Below are 27,693 nucleotides of genomic sequence, written 5' to 3'. Positions count from 1 at the left end.
TTGGAATCGGAATATTGCTTTTATTTAAATACAATAAAATTTTGCAAAGTAACAAAACTATTGGCATATGAAATTCAAACACCATTTAACTGAACAAAAACATGGCTCACTTCATTTTGTCTGCGACTAGTGTCGGCAACACTAGGTTTTATTTTCAACTCGCTGCTCGGCAACAGAAACCCCCTCCCCTCACCCCCCCCCAAATCATTTACACTGTTCAGACTATCTTACAAGAGTGCTGAATAAAAATGAGGTAAGAAAGTGGTTTGAAGGTTACAGATCATGCAGAACATGCTGAACAGCAACGAAACTATTTTTGTGTCGGAGGAAGTAAAAAAAAAAAATCGTGTGCATCTCAAAAGAAATCGATTTACACAGCTTTTAATCTTTGGTTGACGTAAGTTGAAGTATGTTGGATGATTTCACAGCTTCTTCCCCCTCCCTCCCTCCGTTGGCCCCACTTCCCACAGGAAAACCAGTGGAGCTAAAACTGAAAGTAAAGAGGGGGGGCATGGTAATACTCTTAAATTCACTTTAAGATCAAATAAGTGGGTTTTCTTCAACTCCTCCCCCCTTTGCTGGCTTATATTAACATCTGACGTCGACAGGTGCTGTCGCCCATCAAGGCGAATAATACTTTATACTATACAAAAATGTACATTCAATTGAGCTCAAGCTATGAATTGGCAATTGCAGCGTGATATCTGAGTTAGTGTTAAACATTTGTCAGAATTTTCATTTTATTTTGCCTACATTTTATTTGTCTTCACAGAGGGCAGCCTGGGAAGAGGCTGAGCTGTTTAAACACTGTAAAACAATAGAAGAAGAAGAAAAAGAGTCACCGGGCTACTATTTAACAGGTTTCGTGGAATTGTTCATTTTGTGGAAATAGCAGCCCTGTAATAAATAAACACTAACAACAGTAGAACTCAGGAGGACTGATGCGAAAGTTGGACTTGATGCAAGGTGACGGCAGCAGTGTCGGCGCTCCGACAGAAACAAAATAAAGACTCTCCCAGTTCTTGGATCCTGACATTGAGCAGCTAACCTCTCCCGACTCTGTCTCGTTTAAAAAAATAAGCACTTTTTTCTACTTCCTGTCTGTCTCTTTTTCGCCGGTGAACCCCTTTGAGTGCGTTTCAGGTCAGGCGGTGCTGTTTGGGTTGGTTCTGAAGCCGCTCCAGCCTGCTTGCCACGAGCCCCTCTCACACTTCCGGTTAGCGCCTCTCTCTCTCTCTCCGTCTCAAACACACACACCCTTTGATGATTGCATTAACACTGGAAAGGCCCACAGTACAGACACGCGCATACATTTCAAAACCAGTTCACAGTCTCGCTTGCTAGCGTGCTAACACACGTACACACACGCGCGTGCTTGCGCGCGCACACACACACACACATAAGCACTGTACTTTGTGGTCAAGCTGGTGGCTAAAGACAGTTTCTTTCGTTTTAATTTCACATATACTAATTATATTAAGTTGTACAAGGAGATACTTTGTTTCTGCCCTGTGCGAAGCAGGGCAGACGCACTTCAAGCGGAGGTGACGTTGGGCTGCGGTTGTTGGCCAGCGTCGAGCTGAGTCTGGGGCTGCTGAGGCTGGGGCTGCTGAGGCTGGAGCTGCTGGGGTTTGGGGTGGAGCTGCTGGAGGCTGGGGGCGGAGGTGGACCCGGGGGTGGCGGCGGTGGCGGCTGCAGTGGCAGCGACAGCGACGGCCGAGGCGCCGCCGGTCTGAGCCGTTAGCTGAGACAGCTGCTCGCTGTTAGCCAGAGACTTGAGCACGGCGTTCTCCCGCTCCAGCACAGAGTTCCTCTCAAACAGCTCCTTGATCTGCTCCTTTAACACCTCCACCTCCTCACGCACTGCATACATCAGATGGCTTTTCACCAGGTCCTGCACAAAACACACGGAAAGGAGCAGGTGGGTCAACAGGCCAATTACGGCACAGCACGGAAATTACATGATTTTATTAAAAGTTGGTTTATTTCAATTATTTAATAGAAAATCTAAAACTTAATTGAATCATAGATTCAATTATTTGTTCATTTTAGCGACTGATTGCTAATGTCAACCCAAAATTCTGTTTAAGAATTGGAGTATTACTTTAAAAAAAAAAAAAAGTTAGGAAAAAAGTGTTGCTGAGCATTTTCTTTTTTGAACAAAATAATTTAAAAAAAAAGGCTGGGAAAATAAGCGTTCCTAATAATAAAGGCAAACATGGAAGACTATTCATGTTTTGATTCTATATATTGGAAATTTCTGACGACTTTGTTCATTTCATTTAAATATTCTATTAATTTTATTGTTCAGAAGGTAATAAAAGTGTTACTTTTTTAAAAGTAAAAGCAACATTTTTAGAAACCTCTATGTGGTGTTAAGATGAACACAATCATGAGGAGCGATGCCGACTCAGTAGTGCAGCAGATAATTATTGAAGTCCCAGAAAAAGCATTTAAGGAGAAAGTTGACAGGAAGGAAGACATTTGGAGAAAAAAAATCCAAAGTCAAAAGCAATGAAAGTTTTCATTCCACCTCAGCAGAATCACATACCGACTGTCTCCATGTCACGCTGCACTGATGCAGTAATTCACGCAAAAGGAGCCCCAACCAAATAGTACAGTACTTAAAGTAGCTCCACATTTCTGTATTAAAATCAGTTTCATTTGTTCTGATGTAATATTTACATTTTCTAACAAACTGAATAATAGGACTTTGCAAGCTGTAAAATCCACAATTCATCTATATTTCACTCTCTCGCATGAATCTAAATAAGTTGGAAGTTTCACTTCTTGCAATGAATTAAAGAAATAAATTAAAATTCTGATGATTTTAATTAGAATATTTTCTTAGAGAACAAATAACTGGTGAGCTTACCATTGCCTGTTCAATTTTATTATCAATGGCAACAATGTTGGTTCCAGAGGCACTGAAAGAAAAAAGAAAGAAGGAATTAGATCAGCTTTAGCTTCCCTTCAGAAGTTGGTCCTTTATCCTGAAACGACAACAAAACACCCAATACAAGAAATCGATCTAGGCAGTGTAGATAGCATCAGTCAGTGCGTATATAAAGGAAAAAGTTATTTTATAACATAGTAAAGAGGGTAAACATTGAATCAGTGTTAAAATTTCATAATAAAATCAGGGATTTTCTGGGCACTGCCATGTCCTGGCCTTTGGAGGCAGCGCTGATCACACAAAGGAACGAAACACAGAAGTGAAGAAAATGGAGAAAACAAACTTGGTTATAATGGCACAATACTTTGTAGGAGGAACATCTGATATGTCCGGCAATATTTAAAGATGATAAAAAGGAAGGAAGTGGAAGGAACGGCTTTTATCTGAAAAACGTGGTAAATAAAATCCAGTAAAAGAAACCGGCAGAAGAAATCACTTAATTAGGAATACTCAATTATTGTAGGGAACAAACAGGAAAATAGGAATAAAATGTTTACTGTAATCTCACTGAGTTTATTCTACACAGAATTAACTCGGGAGCCGTGAAAACAAATAGAATAAAATTTATTATCCCACAGAGGGGAAACTCAGGTGTGTAACTGCAGCATCGAGATATGCAGGTTTACACAAATGTCTTCCAAAAGTGTTATAAAAATATATAAAACAAGATTACCAATAACAGCGATAATAGTAATGATATACTGCACAAGATAAAGATATTGTGCAGTTATCAGAATAGAAATATTGTACTCATAATCCAAGGTATAAATGAGCAGGATGATTTTGATTTATTTAAACTCCTACCATTTCACAACTTGTGTTGGTTTGTCACATAAAACACTGAAGTGTGTGAAAGTGAGACAAAATACGAATCCTTTTTGAAAAACACTGAAGTATGAGCAAAATTACTTTTCTCCACTAGAGGGCGACAGAGAGCTTCGTGTCCAGCTCACTCAGACTTGAACCAACTGTCCCCCACTGCAGCAGCAATCTGTAAACTGTTGTCCACAAACTCTCATGAGTTTCTGAAACACAATATTTTTGTAAGACGTGAAGCTCAATCCCAGCATGCCTTGTAGTACAGTCCCCATCCCGTCAGCCCCTCAACCTTACCCTCGACCCCCTACTGGGGACAAGATGTCCTGTTCCTCCGTAGTCCGTCTGGCTGGTGTGCGCGAGACGGGCGGAAACGCTCGGCTGATTGTTATCAGTGGGATGTGCTGGGGAGGAATGCTTCCCATACCTCTGCTGCCATGACGCCCTGTCACTCATTTTATTCTCTCCTTCCCTCTGATTCGTTCCTAAGATACGACTAAGCTACATGGCCTGCCCAGCCACCTGGCCTCCCGCGGCTCCTGAACGCCCGCTACGAGAGATCCACTCTGCAACACACGCCCATCGCTGCAAGACATAAATTTATTCTCAATTCACCCCCCCCCCATAGACCACATTATCCCCCCACCCAACCACCACCACGAGAACAAACCGTTTCATAACCCAAAGCTGCGAAAAATGTGCGTTTAATTTAGGCACAGTGAGCTCTCCTAAACTTTTCCTTCCTAATGGAATTTTTTTTTCTTCCTCTGAGTCTATAAAATAAAGAGCTGATGGACTCTGGGTTCCACCCTTGTTGCTTCAGTGGCTTCTGACAGTCCAGAAAACAAAAAACACACCCTGTACACCCAACTGCTCCGCACTGTCCCGGTGTGTTAGGGTTCACACCAGTCCACTATTTGCCTACTTCTGGAAATGACATAACTTGATTTGTAATTTGAAGAGACAATGGCACAAACAAACCAATGTCTCTTATAACTCTCCAATCAGATCTGAGCAACACTTCATTTGCTTAGTCAAACATTCTCGTGTTTGCGGTTAGACGTTCATCTAGGTGTCCTAAAATCATTCACAGATAACCCAAACTACGACAGATCTTCTGCTGTGGTTCCTCCTCCCAGAACTCCCAATGATCTCACTTCTACAGTGAAAAAAAAAAAAAAAAGAGAGAGAGAGAGAGAATGAAGCCGTCTTCCCTGGAGCTTTTCCTGCAGAACTCCTTTAATCACATCAGGGACTAGAAGACGAGGAAAATTAGAAACACCAGTGCGTACTGTCAGTGGGACTTGTGCCAGTGACGGATCTGTAACTATGGTGACCGGAAAACAACGATAACACAACAATCGTTCCTATGGAGTCGTAGAAGATTTGTGGGCTCAGATTCTTGTTAAACCCTGAAGGTTTGGGTTGATGCTCGCGACTTTAGCTGCAGATGTAGTAGTTGTGCTGATGCAAGCAGAGAAACAAAATCTTATCAATGCCATATTAGGACACCATCTGGTAATCAAAGAACTTCCAAGAACAACTGGAAGTTATTTCAGGTAGGCAGGAGAAGAGGCTTCTGGAAACCACACGAGTGACTGAAGAAATTTCTTTATGCTTTTGGGGGAGGAATCAGTACAGAAATCCATCTGTCCTCAACTCAGTCCCCTCAAAAGGAGACTGTGTTGGTACTGCAGTGTATAAAGTTGAGCCTCTGAAGCTAATGGGCTGGGCTGAAATGAAACAGAATGCTAATGTGGGTTTCAGCTTACTCTTGATTGTGCAACAGATACTTCTGTAAACCTCTACATCAACACGGCTGACATTTACAAGCTCCGCATACGGGTTCCCATACAACACTGGCAGTTAAACAGGAATGCCAATAAAAGTCCACTAGAGATAGCAAAGTATAGAAGGCCGAGAATCTCCTGGGGCCATCAAATTGTTGTCATTTGTGACGGATCTGCTGATGTGTTTAAGAGCAGCAGGGTTCCCGCTGTGGCAACGCGCTTTACAGTCAGCCTTCCCGGGTGATGAGACGAGAGCAGAGATCAGCAGGCGGGATCCTGACGTTATGGTGTTGCATAACCTCACCTGGCCAAAGGAGATGCATACAGTACATTCACAGCCCTTCAACTTTTTCCCCCTATATTGTCAATGTATGCGTTTCCATTGCAAATGAGTGCAAATAATTGAATATATTCTGCTGATATTCTGCACTTGTCGTGTTTCCATTAAATCAGAAATTAAAAATCACACTCAATAAGCTTGTTCACGCAATGTCACTAAAAATCATGGCAGCGTCGGATATAAACAGTTGCATGAGAAATAATAATAATAATTCATCCATGGTAGTACTGCTCATCATCCATCAGTGGTGAGACATCAGCGTCTTATTCAGGCGTTGGACAGACAATCTTACATTAGGGAGTGGCTACCTGTGCTGTGCATTAGGGAAATTGTTCACAGAAGAGCTGCGGATTCGACATGTTTGACTGATGCACAACTTTTTACTGACTGACTGTACACGATCTGAAAACCCCCCAAACAAACCATCCTCCTCCTGCTACTTTCTGTTGTCTTTTTTTCTGAGAAATTGTCTACAATTTCCCTGAGGGTAAATCCCAAAGGGATGAATGAAGTTTTTATCCATCTTTGTCATTTCACCAGCAGTAACATCCGCTTTTGATCATGTGACTCACATGATGTAAATAAATCTATTTCAATGTGGCAGAAAAACTACCTCAACGTAGCAAAATCAAAAATAATGAGTTTTTTCAACATTGATGTGTTTCCATTGAGCAAATTTATTTTTGTAACTCCTATTTGTGCAATGAACTAAATGTAATTGAAACGCAGCTTATTACACATATACTCAAACAGTGCCAGCTTGAACAGGTAGTGTGGTTTTTCCAACATGCCTTGGGAGGTTTCACAACTTGTAAATGGAGTTTACAAGTTATGAAACCTCCCTTTTGACTAGCATCTCAGAAGCTCAAAAGATACCTGAACTATGACCCCAAATTCCAGAGGAGCTTAATAAGAGGCTGATGTGTAAAGAGAAGCAGCAAAAGCAAATGAGATGAATTGGCAGTGCTTGCCAAAAACTACTGATTTCTAAGACTGCAACGAATGATTATCTTAGCAATCGATAATTCTATCAATTATTCTGATGATCAACTTATTGAATAAAAAAAATGGCACATGGTGCAGATTTTTTATTTGCCCATTTAACTATTCATATACAATATTAGAAATGCATTAAGGGATGCAAATTTCTTTTTTAAAATAAAATATTTTATTGTCTCAAATGCAATAACATAACATTTTCTTTTAGGAGTTTATGAGTTCTGCGTAAAACATGGTGGTTTTTACCTTAAAAGCAACATTTCATATTTTTTATACAGTTTTGGATGAATTACTGGTCTGAGTGTTTTTTTTGTTTTGTTTTGTTTTGTTTTTCAACAAATGGCCTTCTTTAGGTTGGACAGTCTAGCAATCCATTAACTATTGACTGAACTTCAAATCAACAATTGATTAATCACGGTTAATTGTTTCAACCCTATTTGTATCATTCTGGACATATTCCTGTAAAATATCTCTGCTTTTTGGATATGGAGCTGTTAGCATGTCCTGACAGTCATGACACCGTCATACAGCAACAGTCTTCAGTCAGAGGCCTCTTGAGACTTGCTGCAGGACTGACTGCTACTGGAGATTCTTCTTGCCCAAAGATTTTCAGTCTCAATGACTCTTTGAAGATACTTGGATATTAAGAGTTACAAAAATAAATTTTCATTTGGAATAAATAAAGGGTATTCAAATTAAATATAGTGTGAGTGTTTTTCTCATTTCAGTCGACAGACAACTTCCACCGGCTGCGTCAAACGCGTTCTTACACAAGCATGCACCATGAGTCGTCAGAGAACATAAAGAGGAAGTACAAAAATTGCAACCAAGCAAGCTTCAAAGCATAATTTGGGTGGCAATGTCATGCAAATGAATCGAGTTGTAAAACTACCGAGGGTCACATCACGTTTCTATTTACAGCTTCATCTCAGCAAACAAGGCATAAGGAAATCAAATGACCTGGAGCTGGTGGGTTTGTGGTGAGAACCCAAGACTGAGGGGGAATAAATAGGAAGTAGTTGACTGTTTATAAACCATTTACTGAAACTTTTTCTGCACTGAGAGAGTCAGTTCAAGATCATTTCATTTGTAATTTATAGGAAAAGTTCCACATCATCAGAGCTGGTTGTGTCCTCCTTGTAAAAGATCAGGTAAAACTCACAGTACCTGTTTTCAAGTTGCAGATGCCAGTTTGCCAAGTTATTTTCTTCCCATCTAAAAGTAACAAAACCCAATCGGCTAAAATGACATATTGTTACAGACGCAATTACTTATCATCACTCTGCCCATTCGTGGGCAGAGTGATGATGTAAAGAGACACACTCTTTACAACTACCTTCCTACAAATTTGTTTGCCTGAAGACAACTCAGCACTTCTGTTTGCCTCAAAGCACTTCAGAGAGCGTCTATTGACGTTTATGGAAAGAATGGAACAAATGGCACACACCACTGTGAACACACACGACAAATAAAAAAAGAGCAGACCTGCAACTATGAGGAGTTATTTCCCCCCCTTTCTCTTCTATCCTCAAAACACCTGTGAGTGTGTGTAAATGTTGCTGAGCTGCTGGCATTGTAACCACACTCTTGTTCAATGGGGACAATTGGGATGTATTGGGACATTTTGAATATAACCAGCAGTAGCTGAGGTCGCCAGTTCCCACTGGTGGGAAGCTAGCAGCTCAACAGACGTCTTGGTGTTTAATTAGTTTCAGTTATTAGTGATTTGTAACATTGTATAAAAAATATAAAATTTTCTGTTACAGCAACTACATTTTCTAACTTGAACTCAAAACAGATATTAGCTTTCTGTTTAAAGTATCAGAAATTTTTCCATTTTCATTAGGTTCCTGAGAGTTGAACCTTGCCAAAACGTCTAAAACAAAAAACAAAAAACATCTTAAAAAACAAAAAAATACAGAAACATATGGTGAATGAGCCAAAAGTATGTTGTTTCTTTTCACACAAAATGTGTGAAAAGCATCTATAAATTAACCAGTTTTCTAAGGAAGAAAGTTGGATTCAGCAGATAGCTTGATGTTGAATGAGTTAAAATAAAGTTGCTGTTCATTCTTTCCTAAAACCCAAATCTTTCTGTCATGTCCACCTTGGAGTGAGAAATGTTGGGAGCCTTTTGGCTATCTTACAGTCAGCGCTCCACTTTGTCTACAACAAATAAAATCAGAGAGTAAAGTTAGACATGTCCAATGAGATAATCGCTAATATGAGATGCTGAGGCAGTTTAAAATGTCTTCTGTATTCATTTTGTATCTGAACTCCTTTTAACTGCGGAGCTGTGTGGTACCTACTGCTCACATACATGCCATTACATTGCCTTTGGTTCTAGAGTAAATTATGAATATTCAATCACTGGAAGGCTTTCTAAGTATCTTTTATAGCTACAATAAATAAATTGGTTTATTACCAAACAACAACAAGAGCTTTTTTCCTATGAAATATACAGCTTAAAATTATATTTTATATCATTTCAAGCTGTATATTTGAAATAAATGTCAAATATACAGTTATATTGTATGTACTAATAATTCACTTTTTAACTCTGTAGTTAAAAAGTAAATAGTTCCGTTTTAGCTATTTATGTTTACTTTTTACTACTTATTTACTTTTAAATTATTAAATTAATATGAGACAACACTTTAATTTCCCTTCGGGATTATTAGAATATTTTTTAATATAAAAAAATGATATAACTATCTTGGTGTAATACATTAATATAGTGCACATTACATTTTCCTGTCTGCAAAATAAAGTCAGTCGAGTATGAGCTGTCTCGTAAAGGAAACTTTTTTAGTTGTTTTTGTAAGTTCCTGTATTTGCTGACTTTCAGTTATGCTAAGAGAAATAACTGAAAGTTTAAACATTTTAATGGTCAATTCGTTCAGGTTTTGATTTACACAGGAGGTAAATCAAAAACTGAATATAGTTCATGAAAACAAAATCGAAGCTGACTGGCGCAAAAAGTCTGATCAATGTCTTGGTCTCTAATAAACGTTAAACAGCTGACTATGTAGTTAGATTCTAATGGAAAAGGTGCATCACCAAAAAAACCCAACAAAAAACCCCTGCTAGTTAGAATATCCATTGTGCTAAAAATGGCTCAGGAAAGCTAGATCTGTGCTCTTCTTTGAGATTTCACTAAACCTGTTCCATGACTTCATCTTGTTATGTTGGAAACGGACCCCAAACAAGCCCGAGCTAAAAAAAAAAAAAAAAAAAAAAAAAAACCCCGGACAATTATAGGTCAACAACACGAGGGGTCATCAACACAAAGATCTGTAAAACACACCGGCCCAAACACATCGTTAGTTATCCCCAGCTTCCATGGGAACGCGAGCAGACTCGGGCGATTGGCGTCTCCACAACACCAACCGCTCAGAGAAGCAGAGGAAAAGCTAAATGCGTGTAACGAGGCCACCAGCTTCATCTCACGGTTTTGTTCTGGTTCAGTTAAAACAGACGGCACTGATCCGCTTCACGCTAAAGCTGCAGCCATTAAAAGCGAGACGTGCATTGATTATGTTTTGGAGTGTACAGTTCCTCAGTTGGCTGCTGACAGTGTGTCAGCTGTATATTCCTCTTAAAGCAGTTTCACTTCCTGTCACTCACTTATGCTTTCAGCTGTTTCTTTTCCATTCTTGTAAATGTCATCACAGCAAAGTTCAGTTCCTTTAAAGAGGGGCCCCTCGCTATTGCCCTCCCACACTGTCAGCTGGACATTTTCTTAACATTCAAACAGCAATCAAGGAACAGAAGAACGGATTTCAGTGAAAAACTATTCTGATTGCAACAAAGAAGTCTTGAAAACATTGAGACAGCACATAAGGACTTTAAACCTTATTTAGAACTACAACTTTATGGTGCTACAAATACCACACAGATATGACCATCAACTTAGCACTAAAGTGAGGAAATTAGTGTTTGATCAGTTGTTGCAGCAATGCTTCTTCTTGGCAATAAAAAACACTGAACAGCATTTGCAGGTTGAGCAGCCAAGTTCATTGCATAGATTGTAACTCCATAAACGTATTTCTTCTACCGACTTTAGCGTTATCTTCTGGAAAAAAATAAGCAAACGGGAATACTCTGGTTTCATAGCGTATGGAGTGAGCGTACACAGAGACCCTCTGTGGGTGTGGAAGTTTACTAAAAGTAAAGTTCACGGATAGCCACTGGTTGAAGAATTTACCCTGGATATGTTCTAGCATTTTGATCGCCTCCTACGATAAGATTCACACCGTTTTCGCCAACTCTTGTTTGTGTGGCAATCTGGGTAGCATGCTCCACATGTTCTCCACACACTGACCTTGTGGTCCAACTGCTGTAGGCAAAATCTGATTTCTCACAAAATGTGACTTTCCTCCTCAAATTTCACTACACATGCTGCAGACACCAATGCAAACTGTCTTGATGGTAAACAGTAGTTATGACCCATCCTGGCAGACCTAAGAGACCGCAGATTATGTCGGCTTGTCTGTGTAGGGAGTTGACAGCCAATGGTCTGGTGAACCTGCAGAAAACTACCTTTGGTTCTCAATTGTTACGAAGTGAGGAAACAGTCTTTTTGTGGTGTTGTCTTTTTGGGACAATCACTTAGAGCTCTTCTATATGTAATTTGGCATCAATATGGACATCGTCCGTGGGCCAAATCCTGTATTCAGTAAGTGTGGGGAGCACTGGAACTACCACAAACATTAACCATGAAAGAAGAAAAAAATGTGCGGGACATTTCCTCAAGTTTTATCTGACTAGTACTAAACTGAAGTGATTTAAATGCAGTTTTGTTGATGTCTAATTAAACCACAAAGGTGAGTTTTGTCAGTAGAAAGCAGGAATCAGAGCACAAACACATCAACATAAAACATCTGCTTCTAGTAAATGTATCTTGGGTGAGCTGCATGCAGAGAGAATACCACAGAATGAAAAGTCGAAAAGCAAACTGACTGACTGGCAGACCGGCCAGGTTTTTCACAACCTCTACCTAATGAAACCAATCTAACATAGTCACTCTCTATATTTGGTTCTTTTTGGTTGGATATGCAGAGCAGTGAAGACAGCAGATCCATTTTGTCTCCAATCAAACTGAAGCCGCTTCTCTTAAAGCCCCAGAACCAAGACAAGACATCCTCTTAGGTCTGACTTTCTGAAATAACTATAAAACTGAACATGTGTTTACCTTCTTCACAAGAACAAAACAAGCCAAGCCGCTCCTCATTCTGTTTGGTGGCTAACATGAACCCTTGTTAGAGCCCACGGTCATTAAAAACCTTGTCAGGCTGAGTTTGATACAACACAAACGCTTTTTGGATCTTTGAAACTGTAAGTGCAGGACCTGGAAATGTATTCATACCACTATTTTACACATTTTGTGTCATGCTACAACTAGAAACCTAAATATACCGCTAATGACACTTTGTGAAGGTAAGCAAAGAGGTAATCCGGAACACGCAGGAACTAACTGGTGATCAAGAGTCCGAACGTGTAAGATCAAATCTGATTTCTAACGCTGTTGTTCCGTTTCTGGCCTCAGAGTTTTGTTAAGCTACATTAGAGAACAAATGGCTTCAAGGCTATTTGTTCAAGGCTGCTTCTGGTCAGATGCTGATCAACATACAAAATGCTATGTTTATTCAAAAACTCACTCCACATCGCCATGGTGAAACATGGTGGTGGAGGTATCATGCTGCATGGATTATTTTTAATCAGCAGGGACAGGGAAGCTCAAGCTAGTTGTAATTGCTGAGCCAGTCAGAACTAGATATCGGTGTGTTGGAACAGCCCAGTCAAAATACAGACTTGAATCTAAAACGGCACTGATTGCACTTTTCTTTCCAATCAATGGCCTTTAAATAGCCTAATTTGTAGATACCATGATTTTTTTTTGTCTGGAAAGTTGCTAAACATGGGGGAAAAGTTGGTAGCAGAGGGGTGACCATTGCTAATAGCAAATGTGCAGATGTGACCTGGTGGGTAGTGGCTGATTTTCAGACTTTTGTGGTGTTGGATAAGATTAGCTACTCATGCATCGGCCAATTGCTGAGCTCCCAAATTTAAGACAATCGGTGAACCCCTACTTAAATCCAGTTGAGAATCTGTGCTAATCTGAGTTTGAGATACTCTCAAGAGAAAGGGGCAAAAATTCTGAAATATACCAAAACTCACATTTAAGGATTTCTAAAAACCCCACAATGACAAGTTTTCTTTTCAATACAGAATGGACGTAGTATCGTTATGGCAACAGAAGCGAGTCAGTGGCGAAGATGAACTCTGATAAATTTACACTTGCAGACGTAAAAAAGCTAGTTACCATAAACAGCTAGTTACCTGAATCACCTTGAGTCACACTACGCGGTGAGTGAAACTCAAAATTTTGCCCGACAGAAAAGTCAGACGAGAAAACACCAACATAATATATATAAGGCTAAATAGTCTTGCCACGACAAAATTTAAGACATGTGATTAACATGTTTAAAGCCAACTTATGTTTTCTTGAATGAATTTGAAACATTTTAAGGCTTTAGACATAAATGAATTTAAAACTTAATGATATAGAAAATGGAAAATATAAATACTACTTTTCAGGTTTTATTTTTACCCAAACAATATCCAGAATTTGTAGACAGCTCCGTATTTATGTGCTGCTTTAGACAGGGAATCCTAACAAAACATATTTCAAGGGGAATTACTTTTTTTTTTTTTTTTATAAAGCCCACTAAGGATCTCTTACTGCTGCTCAAATTGCCTCCAGGTGTTTAAAAGATGAATAGAAAGAAGTGAAATTCCCCCCATAAGGACTGGTTGAACTGGTTTTTAATCCGAGTACCTGTCTGACCATTTGAGTTGGCCTCTCTGGACTCCGTGTACTTTTGTTCTTCTTTGAAACTCTAGAGGAGAGCAATTATCCTGGTGGATAGCTCTATAGAAACATTAGCAGAGCTTGTGAAAGCAACGCCTCATCATCCCTTGAGCGACAAAGGTGTTATATGATGTCACAGGAAGCTCAGGAGAACGACTGCAGGGAATTAACAGGGCGAGACAGATCTTATTGAGACGGCCGGCGGCCAGCACTGCGTCTGCTGCCAAGCTTTGTTTCCAAACTCAATCCATGCACGTGTCAAAAAGCAAAGCTCACTGCTGCTGAACACTGCACGCGCTTTGTTACACTCTGGCAGGCCGGCCCAGTCCAATCCAGCTCGGTACTGTACCTATCGCTGTGAGCCTTTGAGTCTCTTAATCTGCTTCCAACATGGAAGGCCTGGTAGAAAGCCGTGGAGGGGTTCCTGTGTCAACCACATCCGAGGAAGAGAGAGGAGAGAAGAGAAGAGAAACAGTGAAGAGAGAGAGAAAACAGTGAAAACACACCGAACTGATTCTGGAAATGCTTTTACCAACTTTGAATCCCATTACATTACTCTAATGTCGCTGTGGTAACCGTGTAATATCGTCAGTGTGACACTGAGGGCGATCAGAAAATGTGATGTTAAAGTGGAATGAAGCAGGAATGGATGCTGAACTTTATGGGACTCCTTCCTCCAGCCGGTTCACTGGAGTTGCACAAGCTGTGCTAATTGGGGGGTGGGGATCATTTTCACATGTTAAGTTCTTAACATGTGAAAATGTTAAGAATTTGAAACAAGACCGCTTTCAAATATTGGAGCTGGAAACATTTTGGTATGAAAAATATTTATACGATCAAATATTCTGCACTTTTTAAACCAGACATTGAGAATAAAATCAGACGTGACAAAATGTCAGGATGTTTCTAACTGAACGAACAAGGAACGATTCCTTCGACATCTGGTTTAGACTTTTAACCTGAGATGCATCGTCGGCTGGTGTCCAGAATTGGTTGATATTTAGATTGACTGGCTCAACGGAAACTGAAAACTGAATCCCTTTTTCTGAACTCCGATCCAGAACCGAACGGCACTCTGGGGGATGTAGGCAGGGGAAAGGGTTTAGAATTTGTTATTGTGACAGATCACAGTTTGCTTAAAGATAAATAACGGCATGGAGTGAAAGCTGCGGATAAAACAGGAACGGTCACGCCACCAGTTTAGCATTATTTCAGATATTCAAGACAAAAACTAATCAATAAATAGCAATATCGACTGATATGAAACGGTTATATTGCGACACGTTTCTTCAGCCACATTGTCCTGTCCTATTTTTTTTTTTAATATTTTGTCTTAAATTAATAAATGTCTGCTCTCTGACACGCTCACAGTGGGACATCACCCCTTACTGTACAGAAACACTCCATTGTTTTCTTAAAAACTATGTTTGCATCAGAAACTAATAGAAAACACTGAAGAAATATATATTTTTTACAGAACTAAACACGTCTACATTTACTTTTAGTTGGTTACAAGGACACTGTGTTCCATAGCAAGGGATGGATGTTGGGGGTGGGGAAGGAAACCCCCCCACTCCTGCCCCGTTGACCCCCATGCACTCATTTTACACGCACACTCAGCCTGGTCGTCTTTTACAAAACTAACTTTTCCCTTCCCACCTCCACACACACACGCACACACACACAGACTATGGAGTTGATCTACAGCATGTGTGTGAATATTACCGCAGCCAAGGCTTTTTCCTAGAAACCTCTGGCACAAACTGCCTCTGTCACATTACCTCATGACTAAACACTCTCGCTCTCTGCTACAGCTCTGCTTAAAATCACTTTGCGGGCATTGGAGCAAAAAAAAACAACAAAAAAACAAAAAACCTGCGCACATCCACACGTGTGGCGGACGCACACCTCCGGAGAGAACTCCCCTCCTCCGCAGCTGAAACTTAGAGAGCTCTGTACGTCTCTGCTATCGGCCCAAATCCACCAAATCAGATGACTCAAAGTCCTCCTTAAGAACCCGAGTCATCGTTCTTCTGTTTTTGAAGCAGCGAGCGCTCGCCTCTCAATGCTGCTCTTTGTGAGTCTGAAACACAACATGTCAATATCGTTTATGAAAGCCGCTCTTTGTGAAAAGCCTGCGTCGAACGGTGCCAAAATGCAAAATCCAAGACCTAATATCAGAAATGAGGAGGATGGAAGGAGGAAAAACAAAACAGAAATAAAGAAAAAGAAAAGGCATATTGGCAGATATTTACAAGCACAAAGACTCCATTCTTCGTTCTTTCAGTTTAGAGTTTATGGTTTAAAGTAGATAAAACTCATATATGAAAAAAAGTAATATATATATAAATATTTGTTTAAAAATGCCCAAAAGCAAGTCACAGACCTAGAAACAAATCAATATAACTGTTTTTTGGCAAATGTTTGAAGATTGATGTCAACCGATCAGAACATGATACCTGACTTTCACTCTTTAGCAAATCATAATGACTCACTTCTAACTAGGACTGTCGCAATAAGCAATAAATCAGTTCATCACATGACAAATTAAAACGAGCTCAACAATTTCCATTACCATGATTTATCGATTGTTTTGTCTTTCTACCAAAGCTAGTGGAAAAAGTTTTCAGCGTATCAAAATGATCGTTTATCGCAGTAACTTCTGGGACAATTTCTTGTCTGGAAAAAATGTGTTGCCGTCTTGAAGAAGCTTATTTCAAATGTTTTTTTCAAGAAAAATAGTTATATTTGTGGAGCTATAATGCTGTGCCACGTAGTCAGTCATACAGTTACCCAAAACATAAGTAATAAATCATTTTTTCATCATGATCTTTATTGTTATTACAATAGTATGGCAAAATGGACTATGGGAGTCCCACAGCTTAAGCATGCACTATAATCTGCTCAACTGAGCTAAAAAGGATTAAACATATTTGGCAACACTAAGAGCACTATGAATTCTGTCATGCAGTCAGATTTAAAAAAAAAAAAAAAAAAAAAAAACGGAATTCATAGGGTTTTTTTTTTATCATCCTCATTGTTATCACAATAGTACCTCAAAATATCATGATAAAACGCTGAAGTCCATAGTTCCAACTCCTACTGGAGAGTAATCTTTATTAATTATTTGATTACTTTATTTCCCAAACATCAACTTTACTGAGAATCTAACTTATCTAGCGCACACAACACACCCCAGTTAAACCTTGAACTGAGTGGCTGTCATACGGGGCGTGGAGGTGATGACTGAAGCCGAGTCGGCAGACCTTCAGACCAGCCGGATCGGTCCGACCAGACCGACACATCTTTCTCTGAGGAAACGGCTCAGAGGATCCACAGAGCATGTCAAATCCTCCTTGTTTACACAGAGAGCGTTCACACACACACACTAACCTCTCTGTGAGGTAACTCCAGATAAAATGTGCCCACCAAATGTCATATGATGTGAGCAGAGGGCCTCGGTGGTGGAAGCGGGGAGCGAGCTGAGGAATATCAAGTGAATAGGAGGCGGAGAGCTGAAAACAGGATGTAGCAGGGAAGAGTGGAGGCCACGGAGGAAAAAACACAGTTGCACACGCTGCCCTGGTGTCACTGCGACACCCACACTTCCACGGCAACACTGAGACCAGGAACAGGAACCGTTAGCGACCCCCAGCTCAGAGCTGTGGGTACGGGTAGCCTAGCGCGATCCCTGCCTGCCAAACCTCATCTGATAAAGATTAGACTAAAGATGCTTCAATCCGATATCAGAATCTCAGTCAGTCCTGATACCGACAAAAAAACTTTAGATTGGGTGTCGTGACAATATGCCCCATCCATAAGGGCAAATCTATTCGGTCTAATTCTATGCTTTGTGCTCCGAGCGACATTATGCTTTATTAGTTATTATATTTATTATTTGTAATTGCTCTTTCTGAACTATTTAAAAGAAAATTTGTTGCAGTTTATTTTTTACGTGTTCAACCAAGGCAGTCCACTTATTGTTTTTTCCAGTTTCGGTTTCTTTGATTCAGTAAATTAATGTCTGTGTTTAAAAAAACAAAAAGAAAAACGTTTTAAGTCAATTCAGAACCATTTTTCTGTATCGGACTGGCATCAGCCGGTATTACACTTCAGATAACTTTTTCTTTAATTTTTACACGTTTCTGTTCCTCTCTTTATAACGGTTATAAATATATACAAATTATTCCATCATTAGTAACCATTTCATTACCAGTAGGACTGCTATTTTTAATTTCAGCGTTAGCTTCTGCAGAGTACAGTTTTGCATTTGTCTTGCATTTTTAGATGTTTGGCTGAAAACATGCTCACAGTTCACCACTGAAATCAGCCGTCTGAACTGAAATAGTCTCTGATACCAGATGTGCAAACCAATTCAGAGCACAAGATTATCATTCAGCAATATTCACTAGCAGCAGCAGCAGGAAGGCCTCTGACTGATCACCATCAATGTTCCCCAAATACATCACAGAGAAACAACACGTCATAACGAGACAGCAAGATGGCCGACACACCCCCCTGTTATCAGGAGAATAGGGGCACAGTGGAAAGAGCACTGCTGCAGACATGATACGAGCTGGCTGTCACAAGAGCCCCTTCCTCTTATCAGCATGGGAGACGAGACCCCCCTACAAGCTAAACATGTGTCTGGACACAAGCACAATGAAAGCCTGGTTACAGAACCAGAAGGTCTGCTGCTGGTCACGGTGTAATAATTAGCTGATGTTAAATATTAGATGGATATCGAAGCTGATTTAGACAAAGCGTTGATGACCTGGTTTCGTTACGGTTACATCCATCGTTATCCAAAGCGCATTTCTCTGCTACAGTCTCGTCTTCCTCAGACTGCAGAGGAGAAACAGGAAGTGCAAACCAGTTCCATAACATTTCAATATAAACAAACTTTAAACAAATTGACACGAGGAAGAAAACACAAACTGCTTTAAGTCACTAGGCCTTCAAAATCCTTCCGCCGTATCAAAGCAGCAGTGGATAGTTTTCTCTGAAACTGCCCCTCCTCCACCTGCTGCTGCGCGTTGCCTAGCATGCGACTGAAAGAAAAAATGCTGCACTTTATCCTAGCAAGATAGATAAATATGGTTATTATATTGACATACAGCTAGGGGTGGGCATTTATACTATTGTTTATCATTTATTGTGAGAAATTTCTTAAAATAATTTTTATTTATTTTTGTCTTGATAAACATTTACTTTCCAAAGAGAAATTAAATATTTTTGTAGGTCACTAATTTAAAAAATCTTCAAAGAATAACTTTAATGTGGGACTTCAAAATTTTAATTTAGATTAGTCGAAAATGGTCTGGTCTGTTTTTGTTGTTTTTTTAAGGGTACGCATTTAACAGCGCTGTGGAATCTAAACATGCCGTCTGAATTAGTGTTTCATTGAGTTGTCTGAGCACAAGTGAATGCAGCACAGAAAGCGCTGCTGAGGTACCAACTCTCCCCTCCCTCTTGTGTTTGGATGAAAGAGAGCAGAGAAGGAAAACTAAAAAAAAACAGCTGAACATGTGTCAGTGTTGCTATGCCAACATGCTTTTAATCCAGAAAGTTTTCTTTCTTGCCCTTTTTGGTCATTTAGGCAGCATTTGCACTGAAGGGAGACGTCACAGGTTTGCAAAACGTGACAGAGAGAAGTTGAACACTTCTGAATATGAAGCTGCATGGCAGAAAACCAGCTGTACACGATACAGAAATGGGGAACTTTTTCTTCCCATTAAAGCTGGATGGGTAGAGGATGGAGCGTACAGCTGCAGATTTAGTAGAACTTGGACTTTTTAAATCTATCTTCATCTGGATCTGTGTGGTGGGATGAACCAGAGCATGAAAACTAAACCAAAACACATTCAGTTTACAACAACATCAGGCAGAACTTGCTCTTGTCCGTCATAATCCAAATTGTTCACAGCTACTACTTGTTGATTTTAAAGTTCTTGGAATTGACGAACTTAATAGGTCAAACACAAAATCATGAAAATTTACACATTTTTATTATTAAAATTATATACATTTTAATTATATAATTTATAAATTTATAAATTATATAAATTTTAATCATGAACTGCCACTAGTTAAACTAAAATATGCAATGAATTTTCATAGATTTTTTGTGATCAGTTGATAAATGTAGCAGATATAATATTCTGAGAGAGTTTTTAAGCTTGACACAATAGGCAACATTTTCAATTCAAAAACTTTTTGTGGCTAAAATATTAAAGAAACAGACAAATGAGCTCAAAAACAAAGATATTAATTTTGTTATTCAGCCATCAGATTGGTGTAAAATGCTAATCTAGTCATTTAGCTTTCAAGTGTTTCAGAAAGCGTGATTATTAATTTTAGAAATGTGGACTGTGAACGCTGACATTATCATCTGAGCTGCTGCTACATGTTAAGCACTGAGATGCTATTTTAGGCTTCAATATCTTTACTGACAGGCTAACTGCTTTTAGCACAACAACAGTATTTTCCAGAGTTCTATCAGATCGTTATTTGAAACAGAAATGATCCCTCCAAAAGAAACGGCTTCGTCGTCCATCTTTATTTACGGATGTTGCTTGTGCGTCAGATTTACAGGCGTACCAGAAACACTCGAATACAAAGGTTCCGGTCTGAACTTTTGTATGTATGTAAAATTAAATATAATTAATTGCATTAAAATTTGTAGCTTGTTTAAGAATCAATTATGACTAATTAATTGAAATTAACTCATTATAGCTTTGCCCCTAATCAGAATGCTTTCCCAAAAATTACCATATTATACATTTGCTTAGTATAGCAAAACAAAATTAAACCAATGATATACATAGGAGCTTTGGAACTATAGTCAATTGTGTTATTTAGCATCAGTAGGAATAATTGTTGCTTCTTTGTTTCAAATATCAATTAATTGAGGCATACATGTTTTGCTTCTTTATAAAATCATGAGGTTAATTCAATAGGAATTATCTTGATCGCTAATGGAAACTGGTTAACTCACATGACACCACATGAGAATAAATAATTGATTTAAAAGAGAAAAAAAAAAGACTAATTAGAGTTTAAAATTAGTTCCAAGCTCAATAAACTACCCACATCAACGTGAAACACAATAAAACTGTTACTGCCAGGACTCTACAGGCTGCATTTCCTGCCTGCTCTAGATTCTGGCACCTATGTGTGACTGTAAATGGAAACCACTGAGAGATTTCAGTCACTGTATCATTTCCGCTTATGTGTGCCATCTACTACAGCTTAGAACTGAGAGATTACTTCAGGAAGGAGAGTGTGCTTGTATCTGGAGACAGTAAAAGCCAGCGGCGCCCATAAGCGTTTGCTGCCGGAAGTCTTTACCTTTACATATGTTATAAAAGGATAAAAAGAAGAAAAAAAAGAGAAGGGTCTCTGGTTCTTAACTGTGTTTGTTTAAAAGCACTAAAAAGCTCAGGTAAAAGTGCAAACCGTGCTGTCACCAGTGTGGCAACACAAACTCAAACACTCTTTGCTTGTTTATATTCCAAAGTATTTTTCCTGAGCAGGAACTGGCTTATTAAAAGGTCAGGCATGCAGCTCATTTACAGGGAGGCCGCGATTAGCCCAAGGCTACCGGAACAGTGAGCTAAGTCACGGCAACGAGGGCTACGTTTTCTTTTTTTAAGCTCTGCCTTAAAGCCATCAGACAAAAAACACACACACACACACACACACACACATCATCCTGGGGTCTGTGTTAAGAAACAGAAAAAGTGGCTTTGGTCATGTTCAATTTGTGAAGTCTGTCCACCTTTTTTTCTTTTTTTTTTTAAACAGGCATGCATTGCCGTGGCAACACACTGCAAACCTCAAGATAAGAGATTGCCTGTGTCAGAGCAGCATGTCCGGACCAATAAATTGTTAGGCGGACGAAAAGAAAAAGTGACACCGACGCGCACTGAGAGAGAAAAGTCCGTCAGAGTGAAACTATTCTATACAACAGGAAGCGCTCATGTTGTCTAAAACAGGCTGCTTACTCCACAACTTGTTGCAGATTAACACTTAAACCCGGGGTTTCCTCTCGAAAAAGGTCTCACGTATTTGAATGAAATGTCGTTTTAAAAAAAAATTTAACACCCATTTTTAACTAATTTGATTAAGATAATTGGTAGGTAGCTGTCATTTGTGCACTCCTGCTTTGATCAGGTGGATAATCTACACTCCACATTTCTGATAGGTTTTCATTTTGCAGTCATTACATTTTCCTTCTTGCTCTTAGTGGTTTAGGAAGTGAAATGCTCTTTTTAAAGATGCACCAATCGAAAGACTAGGAACCGAATCTTTTATCAGCTCTGATTGGTGATCATCAAAAACTAATCTACTTTCCCCCCCTTTTAATTAATTAGTTTATCGTTTGTCACTGTATACATATACAATGAGATTAAAGCCAGCTCCACAGCAGTGTGAAAATAAATCAGTGGCGTCTGGACTTACTGGCAAAAATCAGGAAGTTAAACGCACAAGGGGGCCACAAAATGTGCCTCTTTTTATTTCATCTGTTCAATAATAAAAAAATTTCGTAAATTTTCTGTTGAAAGTGGACCAGTAAATCATTGCAGATACAAAAAAAAAAAAAAACACATTAAAAAAGTCATAAGAATCTATTCATATTTTTTGAAGATGTTATTTAGCGGTGAATGAAACGGTGTCTGCCTTGCATCAGCCAGCGGTACTAGCAGGCCAGATTTGCTCCATTCTAGAACTGAGGTTAGGCTGCCCAAAGTCCTTCAGAGGGTCGCACCCCTGCATTAAACGCATCAGAACAAAGGACTACCACCATTTGTCCCTCTATAAAAGCATCAACTAACGTCATGTAGCGTTTTAAGGAACAGATGAGGATAGTCTTGTAAATCTTTCATTTCTTGTTGGATTCAGAATACTGATACTTGTGAGGAAAACCAATTATCGGTACAAATCAGGGAAAAACAACCTAATCGGTGCATCTGTTTTTGTCAAATCAAACTTATGTGTGTGACTAGTCTAGATGCCCTTTTCCCTGAAGAAAAAAAAAAAGAAATGCATTACACTTGCAACACTCAAACACTACCATACACACACAGAGAGGCTCTGAGTTGTAAACAAGAGGTTTTCTATATTCAACAACTTGTTCCTTGCACTGGCCTCAAGTGTTGATTCTCTATCATTTTTTTTTCTTTTGGCCCAAACTAGAAACCAACATTTTCTTCCTGCGCTCCACTGCATTCCCCTCCCATCCATCCGATTTGAGGTGAAGGTAAACCAGGTCCTTCACCTGATGAGATAAATGAGCAACAAGTGCTTCCTGTGATCTGCACGGTACATTTCATTCCAACTTATGTTCCTGAACTGAGTTTCTAACGGGGAGAAACGCCACAGTCGACGATCCTGTCGGACTCGAGAGAACCTGCAAACACTTCACATAAGAAAGCAGGAATGTGTTACCTGTCCTCCTCCCCGTCGACAGGTAGGATTCCAAACAGGCTTGTGACAGTAGGAGTGGAGAGCTGCAGGGTCTCAGGCATGAAGGGCTTCCCGACGTCCCTCCCAGACACAACCGGAGACTGTGCCGCTCCCTCTGACTTCCTTCCGCTTGCCTCCACCTGTCCAAACCCGGTGGCGGGGAGGCCCTGCACCCCCAGTATCCCTGGAGTCTTGGCGTGGGCTATCAAACCAGGAGGCAAGCTGGAAGTCGTAGCATTTGGCATGGTTGCACTGGAGGCACTGAGCACAGCGGCGGCAGCAGCAGCAGCAGCGGCGACGGCGGCGGCAGCGCCCGCGGGTGCACTGGAACCCACTCCAACTGCAGGCACGTTTTGCACACCGGTAGCCGCGGGGTGGCCCATGGGCTGAGGTTGTACGGCTGGGGCGTACTGACTCGCAGTCTGAAGCGGGAGCAAAATGGGCCCCACGGGGACTCCGAACCCTACAGTCTGAGGCGCTGGTGGTCCGGCAGATACAGCCCCCGCCACCGCTGCGCCGACATCTCCAGCCTGACTCACTCCAGAAGCTGGAGTCGGGATGTGTCCGCCGGTTGCAGCAGAGAGGCTCGACACCGGAAGAGCCTGTTGTCCCCCAGGAAGTCCTGCAGGTATGGACGCAGGCTGAGGCTGCGGGTAATACTCTGTCTGGTGCTGTGCCAGTCCAGACGACTGGCTGGTGATCAGGTGGACTCCGGGAACCGACTGCTGGGGCACGTAAGGAGGAGGCATCATTGGGGATTTTTGTATGTGGATCTCAGAGTGGGGCAGACCGTTCTGTCCGACGGGAAGCACGCTCTGAGCCGCATGAGGCTGAAGACCTCCTATGGATGACTGAGAAGGAAGGGTTACGGGTTTCACACTGGAGAAGGAAGTGTGTGTGGCTGAAGTGCTGCCTGCATGCTGCTGGCTGCTGTAGCTCTGATGTAGAACCTGCGGCGGTAGCGAAGATTGAGACCCTTCCGCCATGGACCCCAAACCGGGACCAGAGTGAGTAGCCGGGGACACTGTGGACCCCACTGAAGGTCCAAGCCCGCTGTCCCTCTCTGCAGCAGGGTCCAGGGTTACACTGCCGTGTCTTATGTTGTCAGTCCCCGTGTCCTTCTCGTAGAACTCTGTACATGTCCACCTGCCTCTCCGGAACGGTTCTCCGGTACCATGATCCAGTTTGATGACCCGGAAGCGTGATGAGCAGCTCACCGTGGAGGTGGCAGAGCTGGACCCTGCAGCAGGCTGGGAGGTGTTGGCTGACACGCTGGGGCTGGCTATAGCAGGCAGCTGATGCTGGACCCCTCCAGGCGGAGTCATGGGGGGTAACCCAGGTGTCAGGGTAATCCCCAGCTGGTTCTGACCGCCATGAACCGAACCGGAGCCTACAACCTTTCTCAGTTCGGTCGTGTTACCTCCCGGCCCAGGCGGCGGAGTGGCCTGAGGGGCGTTTGCTGGCGCCTCCGCCTCTCCGACGTTATTCAGAGCTTCGTCGGAGGAACTCCTCTCGCACGCGGGCTCGTACTCAGCTCGCGACACGTCGTATATTTCCGACGACATGTCCTCAGTTCTCGACTCGTCCGGGTCGTCTAGACTCTCGGTGTCGTCGGCGGCCCCCACGGCCGCTACCTGGGCCTGAGTCACGCTTGTGATCTGAAAGCAGCTCTTCTTCTTGGCCGGCATCTTCGACATGTTGGCCAGTCGGATTCCGGGTCCCGTATGGCTGGGTTTTTTTTTGTTTGTTTTTGCTCCTCCCTTCAAAAAGAAGCGAGCTGGTGGAAGCTTTCCGTCTTATTTCCAACACTCGGGTCTGGTTTTCCTCTTCCTATTTAGCTGTAATCAAGATGAATCTGCGCCATCCTCTTCCTCTCTCGGTCTCCTGTTGCGTTTCATGAAGCTGAACGCCAAACTCCGCGTCTCCTTGTCCAGCAGTAGGGGTCCTGACACCGCCGAAAGCTGCTTGGACGACGACTGGTACAGAATTTAAAGTCAGCCCGGACCGGCCTGCTACTTCCCCGGCTGTCCACTCGTCGGCCGGCCGTTGTCGCAGAGTGTTGCCCAGCTGCAGGAGCTACTTTGAGCTAAGGAGGCCCCGCAGCCCTTCACTCAGTGAGCTAGCTAACAATTCAAGCCAAGTGGCTGCCGCCGCACACTCCCCCTCTACGTCGGTACAAGTATACGAGACATCTTCACGAAAGCGCACCTACGTCTCAGCTACTTCACTGGCGTCAAGACGTCCGTCGAGAACACTTTACTTTGTTACTATCTATAGTGGAAGAGCGAACAGACCTCAAAACGTTCCGCTTGAAACAAGTGATAATCTTAACAGCGCCGACAGCCCCCTCCCTCTCTCCTGACAAGATGGCTATGTTGTGTGGAACCGCGCTGCATCGTGGGTAAGCAGCGAGCTCAGCGCAGGAGTGTTTACGTACGGCCAGTTTGTGAATCACTCCTCCTGCTGCTTTCAAGAACCGTCGGAAAAATTGCTATTATCGAATGACTAATCAACTTATATGTGTTAGCAAACAGTGAATATGACTGAGGTAATCTCAAGTTCTTACCTTACTTTACTTTAAATATATTTTGCATGCACTAATCATTTAAAGCATTTATAGATCTATTATTATAACTATCTAATGCATAAAGACATTAGCATAAAATATGTGAATGTTTTCCTGTGCAGTGACACAGGTTTTCACAACCCAGAACTTTTTCGCATTCTGCCACAATTATACCGTATTCATATTTTATTTAATAGACCCACACAACATGCCGCATATAATTTTTCCCGTTATTCTCTTTTTTCTTTCTTTTTTTTTTCTTCAGATGTACAGTTGAAATGAGATATTTACATATATCTAATAAGAAGACATACTTTTTTCTTACTGTGCGAGTTCAAGTTAAAGTTAAATCAGACCCTACTTTTCTTACTTTAGGTTAGATCCATCCATCCATCCATCCATCCATCCATCCATCCATCCATCCATCCATCCATCCATCCATCCATCCATCCTTGTCTGTGGTGGGGTTGGCGATGCTGGTGCCTATCTCCAGCGAGACATTTCGGCAGTCCATTGCAGACTTTAGGTTAGTTAGAATTACCAAAATTATTTCTATTTGCTAAAAGCAAGAAAACTTAGAACTTTTTTTTTTTTAGATGTTCTTGTTTACACACATTTGATCAGTATCAAAGCTGTATGATCTGGGTCAAACCTTTTTTGATTTCCTTCCACAAACTTAATAGACATATTTCAGTTAATTGGAGGCAAACCTGTGGATGTAATTTAAGGCCACACCCAGAAGACACCAAGTTTTCTGGCATTTAGCAAATAGAAATAATTTGTGTAATTCTAACTAACCTAAAACAAGAGGTTTGATTTATCTTCAGACAGTGAGAAAAATCAGTATGTCTTTTTATTTGGTGTATGTAAATATTTGGGTTCAACTTAAAATCTGAAAAGTGTAGCATGCACTTTTATGGTGCATTACCTTATAAGTCCGAACTCGGAGCTGAGAATTATGTTACATCTGAGTTAACAGTGTTCTAGTTAGAATAGTCGGAGAAGTTGAGATTCCAATATGGCGACACCCAATTAGCCGTTGTTCATTCGTATAGTACCTCTTACAACCACCGTTTTAAGGTTTACTTTCCATAAGCAAACACCACTTTTAATTTGTTCAGTTTAGAGTTGCAGGCGCCGTATGTACAGTAACACTGATTTTAGATGCAGTCTGACTTGTGTCTTAAAAAATAAGCATGTTTTTCACCGCAATTTACTAGAAAAACTGACATTTGTACAAACATTAAAAAACATTAATGTTTTAACCTCTTGAAATAGGTTTAATTGACTACATATACTTTGTTTTTACTTGACTTTCTATTTTTAGGTATGAAATTGTATGAATGTTTGTATCTTGTGTTTGTATTTTGAGACTACGGATGGAAATTATTAGAGATGTGCCGATCGATCGGCCACCGATCATAATCGGCCGATTTCCGTGAAAAAGTGTATGATTGGTGATCGCCGATCACGGTCTCTTGTTGCCCATCACACAAACCGATCACCTGCTTCTCATTTCGCAGCCTGCCTGTGCAGCTGGTCTCCTATTTTCTTCACTCTGCGCAAACGCGCAGCAACAAATCCTAAGCGATGTGAAACTATAACGCACTGAGTGAATAGGGAAGTTTGCTTGTTGCAGCGGAAAATTGAAGCACGTCAAAATGCATCAACACGACGAATCTAATACGGCATAAAAACAATGGCATACTTGACGGAGTTTGGCTACATCGAGGCTCACTGCAGTAAAAAAGACATATGGAGGATCAGATAGCAGGTAAAGCAGCGCACAGCTACAAACTCTCACCCGGATTAACATGACGGTCAGAAAGCTAAACAAATAACCCGCAAAATGATTTAACTCTTCGAGCTGCGATGTAAGACGCT

General features: G+C 41.0%; 1 protein-coding gene across 2 annotated transcripts; it reads right to left on the bottom strand.

Annotated features, from left to right (window-relative positions):
• On the bottom strand, positions 1-26,617 carry LOC103479057 (TSC22 domain family protein 2). Of its 2 annotated transcripts, XM_008433266.2 has the most exons (4): positions 23,226-26,617; positions 14,125-14,199; positions 2,876-2,927; positions 1-1,894 (listed from the first exon to the last, which is right to left on the bottom strand). In XM_008433266.2, exons 1-4 carry the CDS (start codon positions 24,938-24,940, stop codon positions 1,535-1,537), a joined length of 2,202 nt encoding a protein of 733 aa, XP_008431488.1. In that variant the 5' UTR covers positions 24,941-26,617; the 3' UTR covers positions 1-1,534. The 2 variants fall into 2 exon arrangements, with proteins under 2 accessions (XP_008431488.1, XP_008431490.1); XM_008433268.2 differs by lacking the exon at positions 14,125-14,199 and having other exon boundaries at positions 23,226-26,616.
• Between the last annotated feature and the right edge of the window lie 1,076 nt (positions 26,618-27,693).

The sequence above is a fragment of the Poecilia reticulata genome, linkage group LG17, assembly GCF_000633615.1.
Source record: "Poecilia reticulata strain Guanapo linkage group LG17, Guppy_female_1.0+MT, whole genome shotgun sequence".
Classification (NCBI taxonomy): domain Eukaryota; kingdom Metazoa; phylum Chordata; class Actinopteri; order Cyprinodontiformes; family Poeciliidae; genus Poecilia; species Poecilia reticulata.
This window is presented reverse-complemented; position numbering and strand designations above follow the sequence as displayed.

What these genes read in the sequence shown, in the direction of transcription:
- LOC103479057 (XM_008433266.2), bottom strand. Translation starts at nt 24,940, where the DNA reads ATGTCGAAGATGCCGGCCAAGAAGAAGAGCTGCTTTCAGATCACAAGC. An exon ending in TCAAAGGCTCACAGCGATAG is followed by an intron (nt 2,928 to 14,124) that starts GTACAGTACCGA and finishes TTTTTCTTTCAG; the next exon opens with TGCCTCTGGAACCAACATTG. An exon ending in ATAAAATTGAACAGGCAATG is followed by an intron (nt 1,895 to 2,875) that starts GTAAGCTCACCA and finishes TGTTTTGTGCAG; the next exon opens with GACCTGGTGAAAAGCCATCT.